Source organism: Eleutherodactylus coqui, chromosome 7 (assembly GCF_035609145.1).
Source record: "Eleutherodactylus coqui strain aEleCoq1 chromosome 7, aEleCoq1.hap1, whole genome shotgun sequence".
Classification (NCBI taxonomy): domain Eukaryota; kingdom Metazoa; phylum Chordata; class Amphibia; order Anura; family Eleutherodactylidae; genus Eleutherodactylus; species Eleutherodactylus coqui.
Window position 1 is genome coordinate 61,818,295 of NC_089843.1, and position 12,996 is coordinate 61,831,290.

The 12,996-nt window shown below is 41.5% G+C and overlaps 1 protein-coding gene across 1 annotated transcript in view; it reads left to right on the forward strand.

Annotated features, from left to right (window-relative positions):
- The window catches only part of LOC136573328 (gamma-aminobutyric acid receptor subunit alpha-2-like), a 192,915-nt gene that overhangs the window by 120,669 nt on the left and 59,250 nt on the right, over positions 1–12,996 (forward strand). Inside the window, exon 6 of the mRNA XM_066574617.1 lies at positions 9,187–9,269. Within this exon, the coding sequence (XP_066430714.1) occupies positions 9,187–9,269 (83 nt within the window). The remainder of the gene's footprint in view (positions 1–9,186; positions 9,270–12,996) is intronic.

Below are 12,996 nucleotides of genomic sequence, written 5' to 3' on the forward strand. Positions count from 1 at the left end.
GATGCGCGGCGGCGCGGGCTGCAGTAGCGGGGAACAGGGGGGAGCCCTCTCTCTCTCCCTCTCCCCCCCACTCCCCGCCGCACCCCCCCGCGCTGCCACGGCGGCCCCCGAACTTTTTCGCCCGAACACTGAAGTGTTCGCAAAGTTCGGTGTTCGGGCGAAAAAGGGGCGGGGCCGAACGTGTTCGCTCATCTCTATTGGTAACCGTATTTTCCTCCTTAACTAGTCATGTTTATAATCCAGCTATTCCATATTTCTTGGAAAGCTGGCAAAGTAGCAATTTATTATTTCTTGTTGCCATGGCTTTTTCACTTGAACAGTGCTTACTAATTAGTGCAATGACCTGCTTAAGGGAAGGGCTGTTGGGTGATCTCCAACCTCTGGCTATCATTAATTTCCCAATGCGAAGGATGTGAGTCGGGAGAATTCTAACTTTCATTGGACTTTGATCCATTCCCAAGAGAAGCACTGCAAATTGGGGGTTTGGTGGGGTCTTTATCCCTGTCTTTCTATATAATAGTCTAAACGTTTCTTCTCATAAAGGTGCGATCTTCTTACATTCCCAGAAAATGTCTTATAGGGAGCCAAGTACATTGCATCCCCTCGAATATGTCCCATTGGTTTCAGGGAAAAGCCTGGCCAGTCGATTGGGGGAGTAATACCATTTTGTAACCACTTTAATGTGGACTTTCAAAAGGTTGGCACAAGATGAGCCCCTTTTGGCTTCTAGGAAGTCTTTTGTCCACTGGATCAGGTTGAATTTCCACTTAAGGTCCCTTTCCTAATTTAATATATGAGATTTTTTGTATTTCTTTTCCTCCTCCTTGCTCCCTACTGTTGCCATATTCTGAGACCCATAACATTTTTAGTTTTTTGTTGATTGGGCTTTGTAAGGGCTTGTTTTTTACAGGAAGAGCTGCAGCTTTTATCAGTACTACTAGTAATTTTTAGGAAATTATAGCATCAGGGTTTCTGGTGGTGCAATGTGCCATACAGCTCTGCTACATGTACATCACATACAGCTCTGCTACATACATTTTTCATCCCATACAACAGGGATAACAAGCAGCACAGCAGAGTCCTGCACACACTGATCACCTCCTGGTCATGTGACACCGGACTCCTCCCACACAGGTAACTGATTACATGACGGTGACACCCTCACAGGTTCTGTAAGCACACGGCTGCTTTCCGGCTCTGCAGGTTTTTAATAAAGTGAAGGACATGTGATGATGTCACCGTCATGTGATCAGGGGCAGAATATGTAACTCACTCACTCAAGGACACAGACCCCAGGTGATTGATCACATGACAGTGACATGATCACGGGTCCTGTAAGCACTCGGCTGCTGTCATGCTCTGCATGTTTTATGTTTGAGGACCTTTGTGATCAGGGCCGGAGCATGTAACTCACACAGTCACTCACAGACAGGTCTTTAGTATTTGGATTTGGGATACATAGGTCTGTTTGATCACTTTTTATTCAAAATGTTTTGGTGGCCAGGATAACAAAAAAATAAACACAATATTGGCATTCCATTCTTTTTTGGGGGGCTTTCATTGTGTGGGATAAATATTATGATACTTTAATAGTTTGCACTTTTACAAACACAGTCATACCTAATGTAGCAATTTTTATATTTTTTAGATTTTTTTTATTGGGAAAATGGGTGTTTTGAATTTTTAATATTTTTATTTTTACTGTTGAAACAATTTTATTAAACTTCTTTTTCACACATTTGCTTAGTACCCACAAAGGGCCTGAACTTGTGACTTGATTGCTTGTACTATCACACTCCCTCTTGCTGACGGTTTAGACACCTGGTAAGCATGGACTACAGCATCTAAAGAACTAACTATGGTGATTAGCGCTAACTGTGATCGTGGCAGTTGCCGGCAGCTGGCAACCGCTAGGAACAGCTGATAACTGCTGATTATGAAGCAGACTCTGCTCCCGAGCGCACTCCATACACCCTTCACAACCGCATGATGTATATTTATGTTATGTCATCGGGAATGGGCTAATAATTTTAAGTTACAATTAAACCTTAAGTAGGGTTCTTTCATTCATGTTTTACTGAATGTATGTCCAAGAGTGCCGTACAATCGTAAGAAATATTCAAAACAAATTCTGTGAAAGTACATTGGAAGTTTATTTAGAATAACAAGTTACAAATATAAAGTATAAGTTGAAAGAGATTGTGCAAATATGGCATCCCCTATTCATATGCCCTAATAGAGAGGGAAAAGTCTTGAGAGGGAGATCCCATTCTATGACATTTTTACAATGTCCCAGAATGAACAGCCGTTCAGTAATAGCAGCTTCCACCCACCCTGGTGAACCTTCCACCTTCCTTTTGTTACAGGATGGCAATTCATGTGAATGGACTCCTGTAATACTATGTTTCTTGTGCAGTGGCCACTGCATGGGGAAATGTCAAGCTGGCCAGGCTTCCTCTGACAAAATCAGCTTTTTGCCATGGGTGCCCAGAGTGATCAGCTGATTGCCCAGAGGTCCACATTTGCAAGTCAAATCTCCAGTCAGCAGCTCAAAATTGCTATGTACTGTAAGTCAGTACCTATGGGGTATGATTACTTTTATGTTTTTCCTCGTCTCTTGCTCCTTGGCTGCTTTTTATCACAACTCAATTAGGATAAAGCTATAAACTATAATTACAGTTTAACTGTAGTGTCTAATCTCAAGTAGTCTGAGACACACACCACTGTCTCGTCAGGTTCAGACTGCTTCCTCTGTCTCTCCTCAGACACCTCAGTAGCCTGAATCAATGATGAGACATGGGGTGTGTTCCAGACTACTTCAAATTAAGCTCTCATTAATTTAGCTTAGCCCCCTTGGAGTTTATTGTCTAGAATGGAAGGTCTATCTCATTAATCTGCTATATTTATCTTGGTGGAGCATCGAGGAGTACGTGTAAGGAGGGGGAGAGAAGCAACTCAAATTCCAAAAACTTTTTGGGGACATTTGGTTTATGCAGAGTAGAAAACAGAGGACATAACACTGAACTCTTGGTACAAGTATATAATATTGGAAATTTAGAAGGTTCATAAGGAGCAAAATTTTTAAAAATTAGTTTTCTTTATCAGCAGACATAGTAGGCTTAAAGGGGTTGACCAGGTATGAAACATTTTTTTAAAGTATGGATGCAAATGTGTTAAAGCAATAACAGTAGCTGTACTCATGCTTTCGCCTGCGGGTGATCCAGCGCTGTAGCTCCCACGGTCCTCCCAGTCTTTGTGTCTTAAAGCTGCAGCCAGTCAAAGTCTATAGTGGCCATTTGCTGTTCTCCTGGCATGGTATGGTAGGGGAATGGTACGTGACTGCTGCAGCCTTGGCTTCAGCGGTCAAATGGAAGCCATTTGTAAACAAAGACTGTTTGGACTGCCGGAGCTGCAGCGGTGCATCACAGGAGGGACAAAAGGGTGAGCATGGCTACTTTTATTGTTTTAGCACATTTGTACCCATGTTTAAAAAGTCATTCTACACTCGACCTATCAGTCTAAGGACTGCCATTAGGTTGATTTTATATCTATGGCATTTTATATAATCAGTTTTATAAGTTTTGTACAGGACAATACAGCATATGAATAAACATATAGAAAGCTACAGTAAATATCACTTTTTGGAGAGTCCTATACATTAATTATTTGGTAATAGTTAATATTTATAAGGTAACTAAATGACACACTTATTTAATACACTTAATATTTATAAACGAAGAAAATTAATATTTATAAAGAAATTAAATTAATATTTATAAAGCAGCTAAAGGAACATACTTAATGCATTTTTTTGTAAATAACAGTCACTAATATTCTATTACATAAATCCAGATTTTAACTTTTCCCTTGAGAAATTATCCTGAATTGTTAAATACAACTTGATCCTTCCAAATTTCAATTCTGCTTTGTATCTTAATTTCTTTAGAACACATATAATCTACTAAATTCATCCAAACGCATGTACAAGTTTCTCGAAATAACTAACTAGGCTGTTTTTTGGTATTTTTGAATGGAATTTACTGTGCTGAATAAATACAGTATAATATTTTATAGTATGTGTTGTTATGGATGTGGCAATACCGAGTATGTGTAGTTTTTGTTCTTTTTTCATTTTTCAATATTTAAAGTATTGTGGAGGACAAAATCTCTTTAATTTTTTTTTATCTGTATAAACACTTAGATGCCACTTTCAGCCATGTCTGCAGCATCTGTGGAGTAAAATGGCCTTGATAATTGATTCTTTTCACTGCTTTTTGGGGGTGAAAAAAGACCCTCATATGTGACAATCAGAGAGCAAATATGTTTTCTGATTGAAAACAAGGGGGTTAGTAATAGTCACATCGATAAAAGTCACATGCTACCCTCCCTTGGGACAGGGGAGAATCCCAGATGGTTCTACTACCTGCTCCTCTCCCTGCTGCCCCCATCTCTGCACACAGCTGTAAATTCAATACTCCCAAACCTACTTCAAACTCTTTTAAAATGAGACCAAAAGTATGTCAGTAGCACTTACAGACCAGGAATTTGAGCAATTCAAAGTAGAATGAGCTCTGTTCAGCGAAAACTGTTCTTATCTTTTTGAATGAATGGAGCTCAGAGTAATCACTAGGGGGTTAAAGGGTTACCTTTTAGCATTTTTTTGTTTCCCGATAATTTTGGGCACATCAAATCGTGTGCTGTGATAGCTCCTGACTGCTGTGATCATGAACATGATCATCAGTGGTACCAACATAAAACAGGTAAGTATAGGCAGTCAGCATATTATATTTTAAGCCTGTATATCTGAAAAATAAATCTCCAAGTGCTATAAAGAAATGTTAACGCATTTAGGTTGAAAAATGGTATTTAAAGGGTTGTCCATCTGTAAACTAGTGATAGCCTCTTCTGAGGAAAGACAACCAATAATGGATCGGCTGGGGTCCACCACCCAGCCTCCCGCTTCTGATCAGCTATATTTGCCGTGTCAGTGCACAGGTACACTGGGCTGATTTCTGCAGGATGTAGAGAGCTCTGTTCACACTGCAGTGGCCAGGCTTGATATTACAGGCAAAGTTCTCACTGATGGGAGCTTTAGCTGTAATACCAAGCCTGGCCACTGAAGTGGGAACAGAGCTGTCTGGCTTTCTGCATAAATCAACTCAGTGCACCAACCGATCTTCCCAAATATCAGCAGACCCCCTCCAATCTATTGATCGTTTATCTTAATGATAGACTATAGTGGAGATTCACTTTGAGGGATTCTCTGTTTCATTACAAAAGGGTTTTGTGAATTAAGGTTAGAACACCATAAAGTATTTTTAACAAATATTTATGTATTATAGTAGATCTGTCCAATAAAGACTTAAAATCTTTAAAAAAATTGATAGATCTACCAAGTATCTGCATTTATATGTACACAGAAGACCATAAGGATCAAACCCTCTAGTCTGTAAAGCTGTTACTATATACTGTGGCAGATATCAGTACATAGTCAAGAGTGGCTTTAGAGGATTCTTTCATTTCAAATGCAGTGGCTTCTGCCCCCAAAATGTTCGGCTTCGAATAGCATCACATGAAAGATGTTGCTATGATGGTTTAGTGAAGCTTTGAAGGATATGTTGTAGAAAGGAACGGAGTGTCATGGCATGTAAAGGAGATTTTCTGTGTTCCACTTCAATACTCTATACTGCGCTTTATGCCTTCTTTCTCAAATCTCCGAATATTGACACTGCAACTTTGACAAATCATCTCTTTTCAAATATTTAACGACAGTCGGCTTCATGCCACTTTAACAATCCCTGTTGAAGAATGTTAGCAGGCACAGTGCACTATTCTTGTTATTCCCTGCAGTTACAGACTGTATACAAGTAAAACCGATCACTGATCACGACTGCACTAAATATTCAAGTAGAGCAGGCTATTAAAAGAGAAGATACACAGTTTTAATTTTTTTTCCAGAAATATTGCAAAACTTATTACAATTTCCAATACGTTCTATATTAAGATGTAGTTTGATATTAATATTAAAGTTATTCTTCTATTTAGTTAAAAGAATTCTATGAAGATTACCAAAAAAAAGCCTTGGGAGATTCGAGAAAATGTTTGATAACATAGATAACTGATTAAACCCCCTACAGTTTACCATGAGCAAGAAAAGCACATTACAGTTTTGGACAAACTGTGCTGCTTCTACTTCAAACAGCTGGCTTCTTGGCTTTAAAATTACACCAAAAGCATGTTGGTATAACTAATCCAACCACAGTTACATCCTATGAAGTGGGGTCAGGAATACTGAATATACAGTTGTTATGTGTGTCTACAGAGGGGTAAAGGGTAGCAGAGAATGATTTGTGATGATTCTTCTATCTGTCCCGATAGAGGGATTACATGGACTTTTCTTCATGCTATCATTCATTCTCCCCCTTAGGGCTCAGCCAGATGAGCATCTTTTGTTGCGCAAAATAAAAAGCGCTGCACGGATATGCAAAATACGCCTGACCAAAGCTCCGTTCCCATCGCTTTCAATGGGGCCGGCAGGCAACCCCCACAGTAATTTTCGGGGAAGGGCTTGAAATATAAGCCCTTCCTTGAAAATCATCCCTAGCCACTGGAAAAAAATTTTAAAAATATAAATCCCCTCTCTGCCGCTGTGCAGCTCCGGTTCGTCTGCTCCCTGGCTCCCCGAAATTCAATGAATAGCTAAGCACTGCCTTTGATTGGCTGAGCGCTGTGACCAATCACAGGTAGCACTCATCTGTCATTCAATGAATGGCTGAGCACTGCCTGTGATTGGCTGAGCGTACAGCCAATCTCACCCAGTGCTTTCAGGAGGTGGAGATTTTTAAATCTCCGGGCAGGAGACAGTGCTTCAGAAGAGTGTCAGGGAGCCAGGGAGAAGACGCGCCAGAGCTGCACTGCGGCGGAGAGGTGATGTGTGTGTGTGTGTGTGTATATATATATATATATATATATATTTTTTTTTTTTTCAGCAGCTAGCGATGATTTTCAGGGAAGGGCTTATATTTCAAGCACTTCCCTGAAAATCACTGTGGGGGGTTGCCTGCATCCCATTGCTTTCAATGAGGTGGCAGCAGTGCAGGCCCCATTGAAAGCAATGGGACAACATTGTGATCCTCTAGCACAGCTGTGATAGCTGTGGCAGGAGATTCTTTTGTCCCCGCTGTAGTCCCCTCATCAGTAAACACTGTTGAGTGATGAGGGGACTACCTGTAACATCACACGAACCTTCCCAGTGCACACATGTCCTATCTTTTGCACGTGTGAGCATTTTGCACCAGTACAAAACGGACATGTGAACACTTCATAGGAAACCAATGGTTCTAATAGACGCAAATTTTTTAGTGCACATAGGTGCGCAGAAAAAATCGCTCATCTGACTTCGGCCTTAATGATCAGACAAGAATGCATCTCCACTGCAGCGGAATCTATAACAAATGTATGTCGCGACATGTCTGGTCAGGATTGGACTACTGACTTGACATCTGCTGTATCACCAATGGTGTCCTCATGAAACAACTGTAAAGTGCATTAAAAACTTGAAGAGTTCTTCTATCTTTTCAGGTCATTCTGGCTGCTATATGTCACTTGATGTATAAAGAAATCCACTTTACTTTTGCACTATTCTTTTTGAATCACATTGTATTTTAGAAAACCGCTTTTTGCCACCCACCACGTTTATATCATAATATCACTTAATTGTGTCACGGCTCACTGGCAGCGAATGAGGAGCAAGACCAGGGTGACATCATGATGTCAGTCCTTGCTCAACAGATACTCATGCTGGTTCATTCTCACTGTCATTTCAGTGCTGGACACCAATGGGAGCACTTTTCTGCTGGTTTATTGACTGATTGGTTGGCTGGGAGGTGGTCATCCCAGCCAGCCAATCAGCCAAATTATATTCCAGCTCCTTCTCACACAGGATGCCAGTTTTACCTTTTGTCTGAAGATGGTTGTTGCCACGTAAGTGGCTCCTGTCCAGACGTGTGTCTTAGTTAAGTCTGATGGTGGTTTATTTATTCATCTTAGATGTTTAGACATCTGTTTCCCTGAATATTTTTGGTTAATTATTATTTAAGCATCATTTTACTTAGCCACTATTCCCTGTTACCATCTCGAGAAAGTCAGGGTTGCCCCAGGTTCCTGACGTCGGTTTGCTCTCATCAGGGCAAGAACTCCACTGGTAATTAGGGTCTTCTCATATCTGAGGTATTAGGGATAGTTCCTCCATGTTCCCTGTTTTAAATTTTGTGTCATCTGCATATAATGGCTAGGTTCCCACGGGACGTATTCTTGGCGGAAATCTCGCGGTTTTGCCGCAGCAAAAAAACACGAGATTTCCGCTGGGAAAGCACAGCTTCAAAACCCATGGTACTAGCCACAGGTTTTGTAGCGGCCTCGCCGCATGGTTTTTCATCGCGGCCGGCTCATCCATAGAGAGGAGAGGAGACGCAATGGAAAAAAAAATAGACATGCTGCTGCCAGGGAATTCGCGCCGCAGTGCCAGCTTCTGCTGGCTTTGCCGCGATGGATTGGCCGTCCTGTGTGGACCAGATTTTTGAGAAATCTCGTCCACATGGCTGGCTAATTTGGGGATTAGCGGCTGCAGGCGGATTTGCCACAGCGAGATTCCGCAAGGAATTTCCAGGCAAATCCGCCCTGTGTGAACCAAGCGATACTGTATATATATATGTCCTTTTAGGACCCAATCAATATGTCCGTAACTGGAATACTCCTGAATATTAAAGAAATCATTGTTATTTTATTACACTTGCATTATTTTGAAAAAATGTTTTGTTCAAGTACTTGTGATAAAGTATTACTTTTAGCGGAACTGCTCAGGTATCATTTCAATGAATTCCCCCAAATAAACCAAGTGTTTAGATATTACTGCATCAGTATGACAACTGCTTCTGTATTTGTGAATGAGTAAAATATGCAAATGATGGAAAATCTGCTTGTTTGCAATGTTTTGATGTTACAAACATTGTATGAAGGACTGCATGAAAAGAAAAGCGCAGATTTAAATGTTAATGATGTTATTAGCGGAACAGAGCAATTTTTATCTCAGTCGCCATAAGTTGGGCTGCATTGTGGAACAGATTTCTCTTTTGTATTAATCTTTAGAAAAGAGAACATATTGTTTTTTTTGTGTCTGCTTCTTAGGCTCACTGTCCAGGCTGAATGCCCCATGCATTTGGAAGATTTTCCTATGGATGCACATGCCTGTCCATTAAAATTTGGCAGCTGTAAGTATTTGCTGGTCTTTGTTTGAAGGTCACTTGTTAATTAGAATGTGCTGCCTTGTTTTGTGTCCTTATTACATTTATTGTTGTTGCACATAATTGCAGTGTTCTGTAACACAAAAAAGGAACCTGTTGTTAATAGCAACAAATTCACATTTTATTCCATATCTAAAAAAATACTATTGCAGCTGCACTTAGTAACATGGTAGATAAGTCCGAAAAAAAAAAAATGTGTCCATCCAGTTTACCCTAAAACCCCCAAATGTTGATCCAGAGGAAGGCAAAAAAAAAACCCAATGAGGTAAAAGCCAATTTTCCTCTAGCAGCACTGAAACCATTCACATTCTGTGGATTTCATGAGAATTTGTAGCGCTGATCTTGCAGTACTAACATCATTTAGGTAACATGGTTGAGAAGGTTGAAAAAAAGAGTCCAGCCTATTATCCAATCACATGTCTTTCATGTGCTTTTTTAAAAATTCAGATCATTTTATTAAAAATTTTAATTTTAAATACAATTAAATATATGATTGCAAGAAATAAGTAAGTGAACCCCGTTGAATTGGAATGGATTTCTACATTGATTACTAATAAAATGTCAACTGATTGTGTTTTCCATAATTGTGACACATAAAAATCTAACTAACTAATAACACTAGAGATGAGCGAGCATACTCGTCCGAGCTTGATGCTCGTTCGAGTATTAGGGTGCTCGAGATGCTCGTTACTCGAGACGAGCACCACGCGGTGCTCGTCTCGATTAAACGAGCACTGACCATTGAATTCAAATGCTGCCTTCTAATAGATGGTGCTATAGGGGCATTGTTCCATTTTTCATTTGCATACATTTCCCAGAGGAGCATGCATGGCCTTATCAGTCTCATCACATCTACTACGTGCTCTCCCTGAGGGCTCTTTCACACGAGCGTATATTGGCCGCCGTTTTCACGGCCGGCCGATGTATGCTACCATCTGATGCCTTGGATTCCAATGCACCAGATCAGATGGGCAATTATCACTGCGTAGAAGTGCCCGGCCACCCAAGATAGCGCATTTTGGCTGGGCACTTTTATGCCGGGCAGGAAAGCTAGTCCTAGAACTATGTTCCTGCCCGCAATACATCAGCCGCTGCATGGACTTCTATGGGAGCCAATGACAGCGGCCAGAGAAGGGAGGTGGGAGGGAGTTTAGCAGCATGACTGCTAAACTCCCTCCCCTTTCTCTCCTACTCTCTGCCCCTTGCCAGCTGTTTACAATGGGCAGGGGTGATACAGGGGCGAAGCAAGTTGCTAAGCTCCTGACCCGTCCAAGACTTTCCCATTACTAACTGCCGAAAAGGGGCAAAGAGGGGGCGGGAGCTTAGTGCACTAGCTCCCGCCCCATCCCACCTCTTCCCCTTGCCAAAAGCCAGCAAGGGAAGGGGGAGACAGTTTAGTAGAACTAAACTGTCTCCCCAAGCAAGACGGCATTGTGGGCTCAGCATATATGCGCTCAGCTCAGGCCATCTGAAGGGACATGCAAACGTTAGGTTTGTGCACGCGCTTTTACGTCACCGGCAGGCGAACGTAAAGACACTGACTCACATGTGAAAGAGCCCTAAGAGGAATCCTCCTCCCTTTCCCCCCAGCTTCGTGTTAACCTATAATGCACATTTAGTAAACTTGACCAGTAGAGGTATTATAGTTGCAATAATAATTAGTATTAAACACATATCAGATAAGAGAATAAGGGAAAAATAAATGATACGGTTTAATAATAGCAATAATTGGTATAATTACGGCAAGTTCTTCAGCACATACAATCCCATTTATTAATACAATGATAAATATTGAAGAGGTTATATACTTGCTGAAGCTCTATTACCATTATCCTGTTAGGTATTGTTCTAGAACAATATTTAAACTGTATTTTAAGCATGGGTATAGAGTTAATGACTAATAGGTAAAATTTGCTACTCTACTGGAGAGGAGTAAAAGAATGTCTTTCTTCTTTAAGGCCTCATGTCCACGGGGAAAATATGATTTAGGATCCGCAGCAGATTACCTGCACGCGGATCCGCACCCCATAGGGATGCATTGACCACCCGCGGGTAGATAAATACCCGCGGATCGTCAATAAAAGGGATTTTAAAAAAAATGGAGCATGAAAAAATCTGGACCATGCTCCATTTTCATGCGGGTCTCCCGCTGGGACGGCTCCCGCGGGCTTCTATTGAAGCCTATGGAAGCCGTCCGGATCCGCGGGAGACCTAAAATAGGAATTTAAAGAATTTACTCACCCGCAGCGGACCGGGAAGCTCTTCTCTTCCTCACGGCCGCATCTCCCTTGCTTCGGCTCGGCGGATGTGCCCGGCGCATGCGCGCGGCACGTCGACGACGTGCCGCCGGCGTCAGGAATTCATCCGCCGGCCGAAAAAGAAGATCCGGCTGTGAGGAAGAGCAGAGCTTCACCGCCCGCTACGGATAGGTAAATTCTTATTTATTCGTATTTTCAGCGCTCATGTCCGCGGGGCAGGAGGGACCCGCTGCAGATTCTACATGTAGAATCCGTAGCGGGCCCGATTTTCCCCGTGGACATGAGGCCTAAGTGTCACATCATTAAGAAGTATTGGTACTTTAAATTAAACTTTGACTTGACAGCTGGGAATTGACGAACGATAGGTCCGTGGTCATGGTTGCCATTCTCTTCTTACCTACAGTATTTAGACAGCTATCCATCTTCCATTGACAGCTTATTTTCCAGACTACTATACATTTCTAGTGGGTAACAATTCACAGTATGGCTTCTTGTATTGTGTCTTCTGTCTCATGGCTGCATGTATCGGCTTCCGAACTACCATCCTAGGTCTATAATATTTACACTGCATAATTAAATTAAATGAATCTAAAAATGGTACAGATATTGTGACATGAATGGCATTTGTGTATATGGGACTGGCCACATTATTAGACTCACACATCTAGTAGTGTTGTGAACATGGTTTCACCTTCAGAATCGCTGAAATGTGTCATGGCATAGATTCCACTGGGTGTTGTAATTATTCTGTAAGAATATTGTCCAGTGCTTATAGGAAGCTTCTTATAGTTGTCACTAATTAGATGGAGGTACTGACATGTACTGAGTATGAAGGGTTCTTGCTGCTTGTGCCAAATTCTGCTTAAATAAACATAAATCTGGATTCATCAGACCATGAGGCATTTTTCCACTGCTCAGTGATCCAATTTTTGTGCTCTTTTGCCCACTGGAGTCTTGTATTTCTCTTAGACAATAATGGCGCTGGACCTCATCGTCTGCTGTTATAGCCCATCTGTGCTAAGGAATGATGAGCTGCACATTTGGACATATTAGTTTGAACACAAGTGTTTTACGAAGGGCTGCTGATAAGTCTTTGGCTTTACCCAGAAAGAAACGCGATAGGATGATGAAACTTTACATTTATTCCACATACTCTCCACTGATGTCAACACACTTCTTACATCGGTATTCTAAGTTCTGTAAGCCTTGCAAATAGAAGAATTTTGGTTGTGCCTCAAACCAGTCATCTGTAGCAGCCATGGCATCAGAAAGGGTGTGCAATTTGGTACCCTTGGAAACAGTTGATAGTCAGAGGGAGCTAGATGTGGTGAATAAGGTGGGTGGTCAACCAGCTGGAAGCCTAGCTCCACCAGTTTTGCCGTGGTCATTTGTGCAGTGTGAGTGGAGGCGTTGTTTTGCAGGAACAAGATTCCTTT